General features: G+C 41.6%; 1 protein-coding gene across 6 annotated transcripts in view; it reads right to left on the bottom strand.

The window, feature by feature from the left end:
- DCX (doublecortin) overlaps positions 1-14,148 on the bottom strand; it is a 98,934-nt gene that overhangs the window by 56,715 nt on the left and 28,071 nt on the right. For all 6 annotated transcript variants that reach the window (XM_080554486.1, XM_080554487.1, XM_080554488.1 and 3 more), the window contains one exon: positions 13,069-13,409. In XM_080554486.1, the coding sequence (XP_080410612.1) occupies positions 13,069-13,409 (341 nt within the window). The remainder of the gene's footprint in view (positions 1-13,068; positions 13,410-14,148) is intronic.

Raw genomic sequence — 14,148 nt, 5'->3', positions numbered from 1 at the left:
TGAAAAGATGAGAGATCGAGTCTGTTATGATGCTATTGAGACTTAGTATTCTTCATCAGTCTTAGCTGGTGCTCCAAAAACCAGCACAAGGTGGTCTACAGTACCTCTGCCAAAACGGCACTATTGTCCCAGTTGTAAGTCAAACCTGCATATAAGGCAAGTGGAAGTGAAAAAAGATTGTCTGATAACTGGAACAATATGGCAAGGAAAGCAAAGCAAACAGGCAAATCTCCATGCACGCAAGCAGGGAATTAATAAAATGGGAGAAAAAAATGGGTTGATAAATGAACACTCAAATTGTCGACAATGCTTTACTGATTGCTGTAGAAATGTTAGCTCTTAGAAAACTGCTAGAAGTAGGTAGTGGATATTCTTACAGAATCTGGGCAGTCCTTGACTAAAAAAGAAAAAAAAGGAGGTTGAGATACCTGGCCTATATCATCCCCCAAGCAATCTGTAGTATCATTTAGGTCTTACGAGTCTTTTTTTTTTTTTTTAAACCAAAAAACATCTAGGACATGAAAATTTTTTTTAAATTTGAACATTAAACACAAATTAACAACCTCACTTCAGCCTCCCCATGAGTTTAAATGAGGCAAATCACACCTACCTGAAAATGCCACATTAATTGCCTAAACCTGGATCACACGCTGCAGCTGAAACAGGAGCAATGCGGGAGCGTTGCCAGGAGCCCTGAGACCCACTTCTACTGCTTGAGTACCTGAAGCACACTGCCTCTCTTCCATCATATAAAATATTTCCTGTAGCATCATCTACCTCCTGCTTTTGAAAGTAAGTCTTTGGTGAGTTATGCTTAGAAAAAAACCACACATACAGGTTGGTTTTCACCAGTATTAAATATTAGGAGATCTGTACATTAGAGCTCAGTGTATCCACTTTTGGGCTTAACTTTATTTTTCCTTGTTTACTGCCTATTTTACACTAAGCTGAACACTTCACACATACAGCTGGAAACAACCCAAACAATGAGTATCAGGATCAGATGGGATTGTTTCCAGAGTCTGCTTTCTGGAAGAGAAAGCATTTTGAAGAAACAGTGTAAAATGGAGCAATTCTGCACTGTTTGGCACTAAATCACTACCTGCTGCCAACAGTGGTGCAAAAACTTTATGAAGAAGCTCATGAGGTGGATAAAAATTCAAGGAAAAGTGGACGTTTCAGAAACTGTTCCATTTTAAAACTGCGAGAAATGCCAAGAATGCAAATATCTCTGTTGCTTTAGAGAACTAAAAATAACACTCACCAACAGCCTCTATCAAGACTCTTACACAAAATTCAGGCAGCCTTATGGCTTTCATTTTGAGTGTGACACATGAACGTTTTGCAACCCTCTGACTAGGGTTGTCTAAAATGAAGGAAAATCCCCATCCCATTTTCTCTCAAATATTAAAATTCACTAGAAGCAAAAATATGCCTCAATTTTTAGACGGTATTAAGCGATGTAAGTTCTTGTTTCTAATCCATAATGAAGGGCTTTCAAGTAGGCAGGAATAACATTCATAGCTCCTAACGTTGGCTATCTAGCTCAACTCTTTGATACACTTAATTTACATGTAATCCTGCAGTCTGCCAGCAGTTGATAAGGTTCCTGATATGTGCACATTTGAGGAAGAGAAGTTTAGTCCTCTTACTGCCTTTCTGGGGAGCTGAGCTCCACGATGGAAGAATACTCAGGTTTAAGTTTTCAAACAAGATTTTTGCTTCTTAGCCTGATACATATGTCCCCAAATAGCTTTAAAATTATTGAAATGTTGAAATAGCTGCACTGCATTTTTTGCTTCTGCTTCCGTTATTAAAATACTTCACAGACTCCTGTAAATACCAGGCTGTATGGAAAGCAGGATGAAGGGCATAATTTCTCTCCACTCCAATGATACTATTTTGGAGATATAAAGACAAAGTGTGAAAATTAGGCATATCAAAGGAGTGGTTGACAGATGCTACAAATCCTGAGATAATGTCTATATGACACACTTGACTGAAGAATGGACAAGCACTCATTAAGAGCAAGATTTTAACAAGCACTCCATTTCTGTGCCCCAAATGTAAAGAGCAGGATGACACAGTTTTGGTAAAACCATTTCAAATGTTTCATCACACAGTGGGGCGATGTCACCTCTGTCTACAGTATTATAGTATAGATGATACTCCCCATCAGTAGAGCTACAGCTTCTCTCAGCCTCTGTACATAAGCAGACACCTTGGACCTCCAAAGGAAGTTACCTTATTGGGTGCCATGTCATTCTGATACCCCAGGCACAGGCAGACTCCCAGTTTCATATTCATAGGTACATACCACAACGTAGAAGCCATGAAGAGCCATGTAAGCCCAGGTGATTTAGCACTGAGCACTCCATGATACACACTCTGACCACTTGTAACTTACTTCATGTTTCACCCAAATCCCAGTCCAAGCATAACGCATTAACAAAGGAGCTTCCAAACACCTTTATATGCTATCCCACACCTCGTAGTGAAGATGGGAGAGATGCAGAGGGCTGCAGGGCAGCAATCACTGGAGGAACTCCTTATTTGCTTCCGTCTTCTGAGGGTCACTTGCAAATGTGGAGAGGTAAAGTGGAAGGGCATTTAAAAGAATGTTCCTTTCTAAAATTTGAATGCATACTGTGTGTTCTAGCATGTTATTTTGTTCTGAATCTGTGCTAAGACATTGGTACTAGCCTGTTTCATCAAGGCCAATCCTCTCCGCTGAATAATTATATTTAATTTAAAAGCCAAGTATAAGAGTAATTACTAGAACTGTGCATTATTTTGCACTTACGATCTTCCATTATACTGCCTGTTCATCTTGGTAAGTCTCCCACTTTTCTCCAAATTTGCTTTATTGCAGTAATTCTTTTGTCTTCTTCACCAACAACATCCATATCCAGATCACTCAAGACAAAAAACACTGGTATCTTGATACTTAATTTTACTGACAAAAAAAAAAAAAAAAAGTATTTTTGCCCTAGTTTCTCCTAAACACGTCTCCAACCTGTGATAGTATTTTCCCTTCACATCAGTACTTTACATTCCTTAAGTTCTCGACGGTGCTTTTCCTCATGAGTTTTTGAAGTCCACATATCCACCGACTCTCTCCCCCCCATGACACTGTTCCATTATTCTGTATTAATAGATTAACAAAGTGAAAGCTTTTCTTGCAAATTTACATTTATTCATACTGCATTATGTTGCGTATTTCATGATTCATTTTAACTTTCATTCCAGTTGATTTATCTAGTACAGAAAGTGAGTTTCCTAGTGAACTTTCAGCACCAGCCCTACAGAGGAGAATGGGTGCACCCATCAGTCACCCGTCAGCAACATCATGAGCACGAGGGACTGGGGAAGGGCCTGAGTGGTTACGTCTGGAGCACAAGGGTAGCAATAGCTTGAAGCAATGCTTCTTTCACAGCAACACACACATGCCACAAGATACTTTCCTAAACCAATTACTCTTTCCTGTTCAGAGAACCCAAATAAAAGACAGCTGCTCTCCCAGTATCAGTTAGCCCGGCTGGGTTTTTCACGTGGTGGCTTGAACTGATCCCTCACGACCAGGGAGCAGTGTCCGCAGCGAGGCAGCAGCAGAACCAGAGCTGGGGACCCTGGCAGCCGCAGGGGACCAAGCCCCAGACAGGCAGCACAAAGCAGATGGCGAGGCCAGGGGAGCACAGGGAGGGAGCTCAGAGTCCTGCTCTCCCCTGCTGCCCTGCAGGCCCACTGGCTGCATAATTATTCCTGCGGAGCCAATAAAGCTCGCTGTGTTCATTGTTCTTCAGATAACAGCCCAGACCTGGGGACGGGAAGGATTGACCCCCCACACCAATTCTGACTGAAGCAAAATCCCCTGAAGAAAAATCCTTCTAATGAATGGTGCACATTATCTCATCCTCCCCATGTCTAGTTTTTGTTCATAACTAGGTCCTCCACTGGGGGAAAGAAGAGAAAAATTAGTGAAAAACAGGTTACATCTTACACTCACTAGTTGAAAAATGTACTGAAAATGTGTAGGATTTTTCAAGATAGAAAGTGATAGAAAAGCATCATGAACCAACACATACATGTTTCCTATTTATTTTAGGACACCTGGATAAATTTAAAGTGGTTAATAACAATGAGATTTGCATTTATCTCAAAGCATAATGTACAAGTAATGAAATATGCTTTCACAGTACAATTAAAAACTCCATTAAAATGCCTTTTGTTTATTTGAGTAAGGGAGGAAGAAACAATAACTAACGTGACTCAAGGTTCTCACTTTCAGAGCACAACAGTCCCTGGGTTTCTTTAAGAGGAGAACTTAGATTACTTGGACAGCAAGCTGAGCTGCAGAGTTGTGTTCTGTAACACTAAAATTTATTTATACAGATAGATACACATGCATACACTCATATACACCCTGTTAACCAGAAAACGAGAAATATGTCTATTAATTCAGAAAAGCCTATGTTCACAGGGGAGAGGGTGTGTCTCCTGGCTCAGAGCGGTGAATGCTATGGTTATTAGCCTTGCTCATTTTTCCCTATTCAGTCTGAATTCAGAGCTAAGCAAATTTCCAGGAGCAGGCCTGCTATTCCAGCTCTGTATGCTAATCAATTCGATGCAGCTTGAGAAGCCCTGAACACAAGCTGGAATAGCCCTTAGCTTTCATGGCTTGTCTTTGCACTTCTCCACATATGCAGGCCTACCTTAGCCAATTCTGAAAATCTGGATGGACTGGATCCAACTTTTTTCCTCCTAACCTCCTTTAGACATGCTTTTATTACATTTCTGTGCCAATATTTTTCGTCACCCCTGGCAGACCCAAGGGTGGCTGGAAGCTGTTATCCTCTGCGCACGAGCAATGCTATCACTTGCTCCAAACAGAGACCTTTGAACGACGCTTGCAGTATGTACAAACACATGAGGCCTTAGACAACCTCTTCTGCTTAGTCTGGGCCCTTTGCACCATGGATTCATTTCCTAACACCTAGACTCCATCAAGACGCACATACTACATACACAATAAAAACCACTAGTTCGGTTTTGTGTGTAGTTTCAGAGACAAGAAAGGAAATACTGTTGTGCTGGATGATAGCACTATCACGCTATTTCTTACCAGCCCCTGCAGTTTGGCTGCATGCCTTACCCAGAGCTAGTGCAAGCTCTTCCTAAAAGAAGATGAGCTGTCATAGCTTACCTACTATAGAGTGAAAACAGCCTTTTGATCAAAGGTGAAGAAGAGCTGGGAAGGGAACAAGTGGATTCAGACAGTCAAGAAGAGGTGGAACTTGCAACGAGGTGTGGAATGCAGCACCAACCACAACCACATTCTTGAGGTCTCTCGTGCTGGGTAAGGTCAGGGGAGTATTTGTTGTTTTGGGGCACTAGAGCAAGTAGGGAGACATGAGCAAACGTACCATACACGATGCCACTCAGAGCATAAGAACTAAGGCCTCAGGCCCACCAGAATAAACAGGACATTCCCCCAATACACAGGGGAAAGACTACATGCATTCGTTTATACCTTGTGATCAAAATGAGACATCTACTGGATTCCAAGCATTGAGGTAGATGTTTGCTCAGAATACATTCAGCATACCTGCTCCCTCTGAGGTATCCCATTCACACTGATGGGATTTCTACTTGAGGACCAAAAAGGAACCAGAATCTTCTGCTTCACATAATGATACAAATTACCAATGAAAAAAAAATAGAAATCTTTCTTGGCCTGTCTCAGCTCCTGATATTCAGCCTAATTTTCCCTTGCTCATTTTCAGCCCATTTATTCCTAGATAAACCCTCCAGCACTACGGTGAATAATCCTCTTCTCTCCTGGGATTCAGAGTGAAAAGAGAACGTGTCACTCTATGACAGAAAGAACTGCCAAAATAAAGATGCTGGTGAGGACTGAATTTTTAACGTACATCTCTTTCGGGGTGTGAATAGCACCAGGATTCAGTAATAGGGGCCATGTACTTCTAGGTCACCAGGTCACATCTGACTGCATCCTCCAATAATTTTGACAGCCTGCCATCTGTGATGTAAGTAGCAGGTGTTCATGTGAATCTCGGTCAATACATGTCTACTACCAAGGCTTGCATTTCTAGAAAACCCACAATTTTTAGCAAGCAGCACTGAAACCTGCTTCTGGACTTGGATTCTCACTGCCTTAAGTGGACAATAGAGTCATCACAGCTTTAGCCGGTGTTTACAGAACGAAAAAACGCCAATAGTGCCAGAGGCCTGTTGGATTGCAAGCAGGAGCACGACACCTTCTTCCAAAACAGGAGGATGAGGGAAAGCAATGGAAAAATATCTGCCAAAGTTTTAAAGATGACGAGCTCCTTTGCTGTCTCCCTGTTTTCTGCACATGGCTTGGGGAGATTTTTTTTTGGAGACGACAGCAATGGCAATCACATCAGCCCCAGTGCTCACATGAGAGCAGACAATGTCAAGACTTGAGTTGCTGAGATCAGGCTGCTTCTGCTTTAATAAATACGGGAATTAGCACGCAGAGACTGCACACAGGGCAGCCTCTCAAAAAAGAAGTGTCACCTTTTTTGAGAGTGTCACCGTCAAACTGCACACAACAGAGCCAGATAAAAAAAAAAAAAAGTAGGACAGGAAAACCGAACAAAGTCTGTCCATAGACCCCAACACTTCAAACAGCCTGTCCTCAGTGGGGAACGAAAGACTTTATTTAACAGTTTATCTGTCTACTCCAAAAATAGCTCCCTCAGAAAGCTCCAGTCATGGGCAGCAGGTCTGAGGCAAAGCATTATTTACTCCCAGAGCCACCTCTGGCAAGGACTGATCCAAAGCCATATACATGAGCAGGAATTTGCCAAAATCCTTATGACATTGTGATCTGCTAAATCCCTGAAGCAGGACATTCTTTGTTGATTTGTTTTTAAACAGACTACAATGCAAACCAATTGACCAGCTATTTAATTGTAGCTATTCAATAAACCTGTGTTTAAATCAGTAACTCTTCAGGTTCACTAGAGGTGGAGGGCACCATTCTCTCATTGGCAGCAGTTACCATGGCATCAGTACTACAGGGTTAGGGCATTTGCCACCTGTCTGTAGTTGGCACCGTACCGAAGGCACTAGCTAGCTAGTTTGGCTAGCATGGTTTCAGCAATAGTGCCTGATGGGGCCACTCTGGGGCAGACATCAGTGTCCCAGCCAGGCCCTTTTATCCCAGATTCTGTGGCCTAAAGACCTATATAAACAAAAATTAAGAAGTATAAGGTTTCTGAATAATATCTCAGAAAATCTTCTGAATATTTTATCATAAGTACTTAGATACACATTCATGGAAGCCTGGCTTATTCACTGTAGTGTATAATCGAATCCTGAAGGGATACCTGAGGACTAATTGGTTTTGTCTGTGTTAGTGTCTAGTCATTGCATGAATCAGGCGATGCTGAATTTCCAGCTCAGACTAAGAGCTCCCTAAAGATAAAGAACCAGGCTGCCTTGTCTGGCTGTGTAAGTGGTTTGGGTTCAGAAGTTCTTCAGCCCATGCATTATTACTTACCCTTCTTGCCATGACAGTTGCTAGTGAGGAATCATCTCACACAAACAGCTTGAGTCAGGGCAGTCTGCAAATGCAACAAGGAGGAATGAAGCAGGGACTTAATCTTCATTTGAAATGACCTGGCGCAGGAGGTGGCTATGGTCAAAGATCCTGCGCCTGGGCTATTCCTCTGCTAGTGCTGAGCCACACCTGTCCTGATATCAGGATGGGAGGCTTATGAAAGGCCTGCCAAATCTCAGCAGTTAACAAGAAGCGCTAACAAAGGACTAAGAAAAAGATGTAAAGCAGATACAGTTTCATTGTTACGGCTTTATGCAGCAGGGAAGGAAGACAGGACTCACCTCTCCCCATTAGTACCAGCTGTTGTAGAGCCTTTTGCAGGAGGCAGAATACAAAATACATGTGCACCCATCTCCTATTCTTCCCTCCCATTTGTTTTGGGGTTAGATCTTCCCCAGCTTTGCAGCAGTGCATGAAACTTCGTTCTGGGGTTGCTTCAATGCAGTTTTTCAGTATCCACATGGGCAGTTGTGAAGTCTCAGACGGATGAGGTGTTCCACATCCTACCGCAGGATGTGTCAAACAAAGCAAACCCATTTGTTTGCTTTAAAGCCCTGAACCTCATGCCTCAGGGCGTAAGTTAACTATCTGCAGGGTTCTCTCTAGAGGGAAGGTTGGTGGGGTTTTTTTGTTTTGTTTTGTTTTTTTTTACCTGATCCTTCAGCAATGCAGATGTTACTAGGTCTGTCATGGAGTTATTCACCTTCCTGAGCATCAACTACAAGTGACAGCAGTTGGAAAAATTTGTATTTTTGGTACAAATCTCATCCTGTATCACATTAACAAAAGTTAATATAATCAATAGAGCTACACTAACCTGGCAACAGGGTCCATTGCCAGCATTGGCACTTGAGCAAGGAGATTTTTACTGATTTTTTTTCCAAATACCAGCTTAAAATCAATGCAGCAACTCCAAAGTTTATCTAGTTTCTCAAGTGCAACTTGCATAGATACATCCAGAGTAGCTTTTTACTAGTAGTGCAGCACCAGAAGCTGCTTTACCAACTACTTTGTTTGCTGTTATCTGGAAGTATCAACCTTTAACTTATTGTGAGCTTAGTAATCCTGCTTCTCCCTCTGCTGCTGCTGCCCTTCCTGCAATGCAAGTAATTTAAAATGAAATGGCAACTTCTCCTCTGGACAGGAGAGGTGGGCTGGCCTCCTATGCATTTGCATCTGCTTTGCAAACAGAAAGATGAACTCCACTCATCACCTGCCACATGGAATCCTTATCAAAGCGAAGATTGCTAGAGGGGAGCATTTCATTAAGACTAGAAATTCTTTCGGGAGCACAGTCACAAGTACCCTGACATATAAAAACGTAAATAACTTCATCTAGTGAGACAGCTAATACTTGGATGGAACAGAAGCACTTTGTCTGGGCTAGATAAAAACCAATAAATAGCACATGTCTAACTTCTCCCTGTGCATGAAGATTTGAAGTCTAGAAGAGGTCATTGTAAGTTATGACTAAGAAGACATTCAGTTGCCCTGCTTGTTAACCAGAACCTCTGTAACTATAGGGAACTAGAGCCTACAAGCTCTCTCTCTCTCCCACCTGAGCAGCACCCTATTCTGCTTATTTGGTGATGCTAATTGATGGAAAGGAGTATTTCGTTAATTAAGACATGGCAATATATCAGCTAGAGAAAAACCAGAAGGAATTCCATACCACTGAAAAGTATCTTAATGTAAAGTAGAACCGAATCCGGTCCCTCTAACCTATCACCACTCAGCCAACCACATTTAAAAAAAAAAAACTGATTTTTGTTCCTACATCTCTTTGTATACTTGCTGAATGTCTCAGACTTTGGAATGCAAGACTGGGCAGGAGAAGAGAAGTTCAGTATGTACAGAAGACATTAACTTTCACAGTTCATTTCTTAAAGCAGGAATGAATGCTGACAAACACCACCTGCAAAGCAAGACGCAGAAAGAAGATGGGCTGTCAGTCATGAAATAGCCTCCCCTCTTCCATACAAACACCTATTTATTGTACACCACAGCGAGAAGCTCAAGCACAAACGGGACAGTAAATCTATACAGCATTTGCAAGCTCTAGTTGAGACTATTGTATTCAAAATATTTGAATACAACTTCATCCACAAACTCAAATTCTGTTTTCTAATTCAGTTCAGCTACAAGAGGAAGAAACTGACATCGTGTGTTTATAAAATAGCCGGTGCTCCCAAGAATCCAGACTTATTTGGGACACTGATATCCCCTGTATAAGTTTTTGTTTAAAGCATCAAATTCTTTGGCATATACCATATCCTATACGGCCATATAAAAAAAGTTCAAAAGGTAAGCGTCTATTGTGATTCTGTCATGACTCTTCTTTGACCAACAGTTTGAAGCCCCTTTTGAGTTCCGGGGCTTTTGTCAAGAGGTGGTAATATATTCCAAGAAGAGAAGGAGCTCGAGTACAGACAAGACTAGGCACAAGGCATTAGAGATACACACAAGACCAAGTTAAATAAGCTACTTAAACACAAGATGCGAATTTAGCAATTTCAAAAGGACAATAATATTCAAAAAGGCAACGATCCAAGATACAAGAAGCAAAACTTCTTAAAACGACCTAATCCCACTGCTGTTTTAAGTGCTATATTTATTCAAATGTACCCCATCCGGCTCTCAATTAACTGCTTTCTCATTTCCAAATGCAGGTCTGCAGTGCAGAGAAGTGTAATTATTTACACACCACTCCATCATTGCCACTACTGTCTGTACTTCTAAAGCATCTTGATTACTCTACTGATGAGCACCATGGAAATGTCTATAAATAATCATCTCCCCTCATTAAGTTACAGTTCATGGAGTGGGGAAGGATGATTTTCCTTTGTACATTCCTTTCGTAAATTTTATCGTTTCACAACAGAGGGAGTAACATGCCTCTGATGACACTCAAAGAGACAGACTGTCAGGATTCTTGTCAGTATTTCAGCTGCGAGCGGCTTGCAGTTCTGTATGAATATTTTCTCCTGAAAATAAAGTACTGTTTGTCAGAATTAGGCATTCAAGACTGTTTTTCTAATGTCAGATTCAGACATGCAAAAACCTTTAGTATCACATCAGAAGGTCAGACTTTATGGAGCAGTATGTCATGGAAACCTTAACAGCAAACACTGCGCTCACAGCAGAAGCTTCTGGCTTTAGCTTGCAGCACTGAGAACACACATGGGGAGGGGAGGTTTCAAATGAACTTATATTAAAATACAAACATTGAAGGAAACCTTCCAATAAGAACAAAGCACTGGTAAATAGATTTGATCCTCAGGGATCTCCAATAATAATTGATGCCACAAATATCAAACATTCCATTACTGTCAAATCACAAAATCTCATTCCTCTCATTAACCGCAATACTAAACGCACATTTGCATGCAGTGAAACTGCTGGTGGTAGCTCTCTAACACAATGAAATATCACGTCATACAATGGTGAATTTTAAAGCCAGTAAAACAAGCTGAATGGGGTGTCTTCACTCACTGAAATCAGATTCCTGCAACAAAAAGCAATTGTGAAGTTCTCACATTGCCCCAGAGAACAGAGTACCAAGGCACCAGTTCCCATATGGGTATCAGAGTTTGCTATGAGGAAAGCAAGGTTGCCTTCTATTTTGGGATTCAAGGAGAGTCATACATCTGTGGCTGCTATGGACAACAGTTTGCAGTAGGAATTGCTAAATTACCTTTAAATTATCTTTGAGCCCCATGCTCAGCCATGTCCCCGTGCAAGGCAGCGACTCGAGCACTGGATCACTTTCTGCCCTGCAGCAGCATTTCTCTAGGCAATCTGCAACTTAAGAGCAAGCAGCATTTCCCAAATTTCTGCTTAGGGATTAGCACAATTCCACAGGCTGGTCCAGCCAACAGGCCATAGGTGCAGTCCAACTTATCATCTGATTCAGTCTTACTCACAGTGCTGGAGAGGAAAACTATTCTTACTCCTGCAAATAGTTTAAAGGAGGAGAACAGAATGGTTTGACAAATTCATGAGGCATTCCTATTTCCATGCTCTGTCCAAAGCAGCACCTCACCTCCAAAATGTTGGCTATTTCAAACAACTGAAGCCATTTAGTGGTTCAGATTAAGATCTTGATCCACAACTGTCAGTGCAACAGTACTCTGTCAGCAGGAGGACGCAACTGCTTTCAGGTCAGATCCATCCATTAAGCTCTTTTTTAAGCTGCTGTGATTCAAGATGCATTGTCTTGTGCCCACATATCATCTTCCTCAATGAGGAAGGATCACTTGTCCCTCCCCTCCCTCTTCCCCCAGCCACTTTCAGGGTTCCCAGTACATCGCTCCCTGTATCACTGCTTACTTACAACGCACTGCCATACTTATGGTCAGCTTAGCAGGACAGTCACCCACCCCTGTATAAGCTATACAACTTATGAAAAAAAAGTGCTGAATATCTGACAGGCTAGAGTGACATGCTACATTCAAGCTCCCAAACACTGCGCCTGGACTAGGACACCTCATGAACAAACGTTTGGTGCTGGAAGGACGAACGTTTTCATTTGTAAAGGCTACGTGTTTGAACACACTGCCTAGCGTTGGCAAGGTATTTGAATATTTTTTTCCAAAGATAGGAGCAAGAGTTAATTTAAAGCAACAGTAGCAAACCCTAGAATAGCCAGTGTCCTACCCCAACACAAGAGGTAGAGCAAGAAAAACAGATGCAAAAATAAGATTATCCCTCAGTTACAGAAGACACAGAACTATTAAATTAAGCTCAGAATTTTCCTTGAAGAAGAATCTAGCTCTTCTCAGTCCTCAGAGTTATCCTCCACATTCCTTTAAGTGTTCTCATAGATACGGTAATACGAAATGTCTTATTGCTGTATAGCTGCTAATAAGAGACAGATGTGTCATTCAGTTCCAGGAAAATGTAGACATGAAGCACATTATGATGACCCACTAAATATTTTTGACCTAAATCCCTTTGTAATCCCCATGTTATCTCTTTATACATTTAGTCAAGAAAATGCAACACAGTTCCATACTTTTCCTGCTAATTACTGAGCTAGCCAAAAGAGCATGCGTGGATCAACTGCTTTATCTTAGCAAGGCCAAAGCAAGTCAAGCAACACATTCACTTAGTGAATCCAAAGCTTGAGAGCTCTTGCAATTACTTCAGAGCTAAATCAACTGGTGGCTGTGAGCCGAACTCCCCATGTTATTTATTTAGCTAGTCCGGAAGACACGCACTGCACACTGGCGTGCAGGACGAAGCATCTGTTTCACTCAGACGGTTGGCTGCATTCTTTACTTGATATTAATATCAGTGAAAATTTAGCAACTTAACCACTGGCATGGGAAGTCTGAATTTTAAGAGAACAGATGGCAGTGATCATCTCAGGTTAATTTTAGGCTTCAAAAATTGCTCTTAGTCAGCAAAGTGTCAAGATAAGAGGAAAATAAAAAGGCAACATCTGTAAAATCTCCTACCTGTTTCCCATCCAAAGTATACAGCTTTTTGACCACTCCTGTCTCCAGCTTGATAGCTTCAGTGATATCAGTGAGAACTTGCTCAAACGAGTGGGCAGTCTTCTTGTTCAAGAGAACACGGACTGCTTTCCGGGGCTTCACCCCGCTACGGATGATGGTTACCAGCTTGGGCCGCACAAAATCTTTGTTCTCCTTTGCCTGGGCGCTGTTGCTGCTGGCCAGAGACTGAGGTGCTTTCTGGTTGGCGGATGTCTTCACATTGACGGACCAGTTAGGATTGACATTCTTGGTGTATTCCACCTTCTTGAAGAAGTTGTCGGATGAGCAGACATAACTTTCACCTTTTGAAAGAAACAAACACTGGTCTAATTCTACAGTTCTTACCATTAGACTCCTGAGAAACAGAAACTACACATCTTTCTCCCATCAACCATGCAAAACATTACTCATTCTTTTCATTAGAACTTCCATGTCAGCTTGTTATTAAAGGTCAATTTTATAATGTTTATGCTTATTTGAAACATAATCTAGTATTTCCTGAAAGTAAGCAAGTCACACAACTTGCATCGGCAAATACACACCATCACTCAGTCATGTGAACCAGGCGTTAAACAAGATTGAGAATTGTAAAGATATTAGGTACCTGAAGATGCAACTAAGCTGTCTAAAAGCTCCTAACCACCTAATTCATTTAATCGCCTACATTATTTTGTAAATCTGCCAGCTCCCTCTCCATCTTTACAGACCTAGCTACTACTAGAGTCTGTCACCCCTTGCCAAGAGGGTATCAACATCCATCCACAAGGTACCTCTTTTGTCAAGGCTGAAGAATGATGAAAATCCAGTACTGAATAATCTCTACCAAAAGCAGCTTTGATAAAGCTGGCAGGCAGAACAAATATGCTTCGCTGTAGTGTCAGTGGTCTATTAGAAGTCAGACCTACTGGCAGCTGAGATAGAATACTATACCAAATACCACTGCTTGCTTTAAAATGGCTGGTACCAACCAAAAATACACTCAATCCAAATTTAGACATAGTAGAGAAGGGTTAAATGTTGCACAGTCATATTAGTAATTCA

This window comes from Anser brachyrhynchus (assembly GCF_964034855.1).
Source record: "Anser brachyrhynchus genome assembly, chromosome: 13".
Classification (NCBI taxonomy): Eukaryota; Metazoa; Chordata; class Aves; order Anseriformes; family Anatidae; genus Anser; species Anser brachyrhynchus.
The sequence above is the reverse complement of the archived record's forward strand: the minus strand, read 5'-3'. Positions and strand labels throughout refer to the sequence as shown.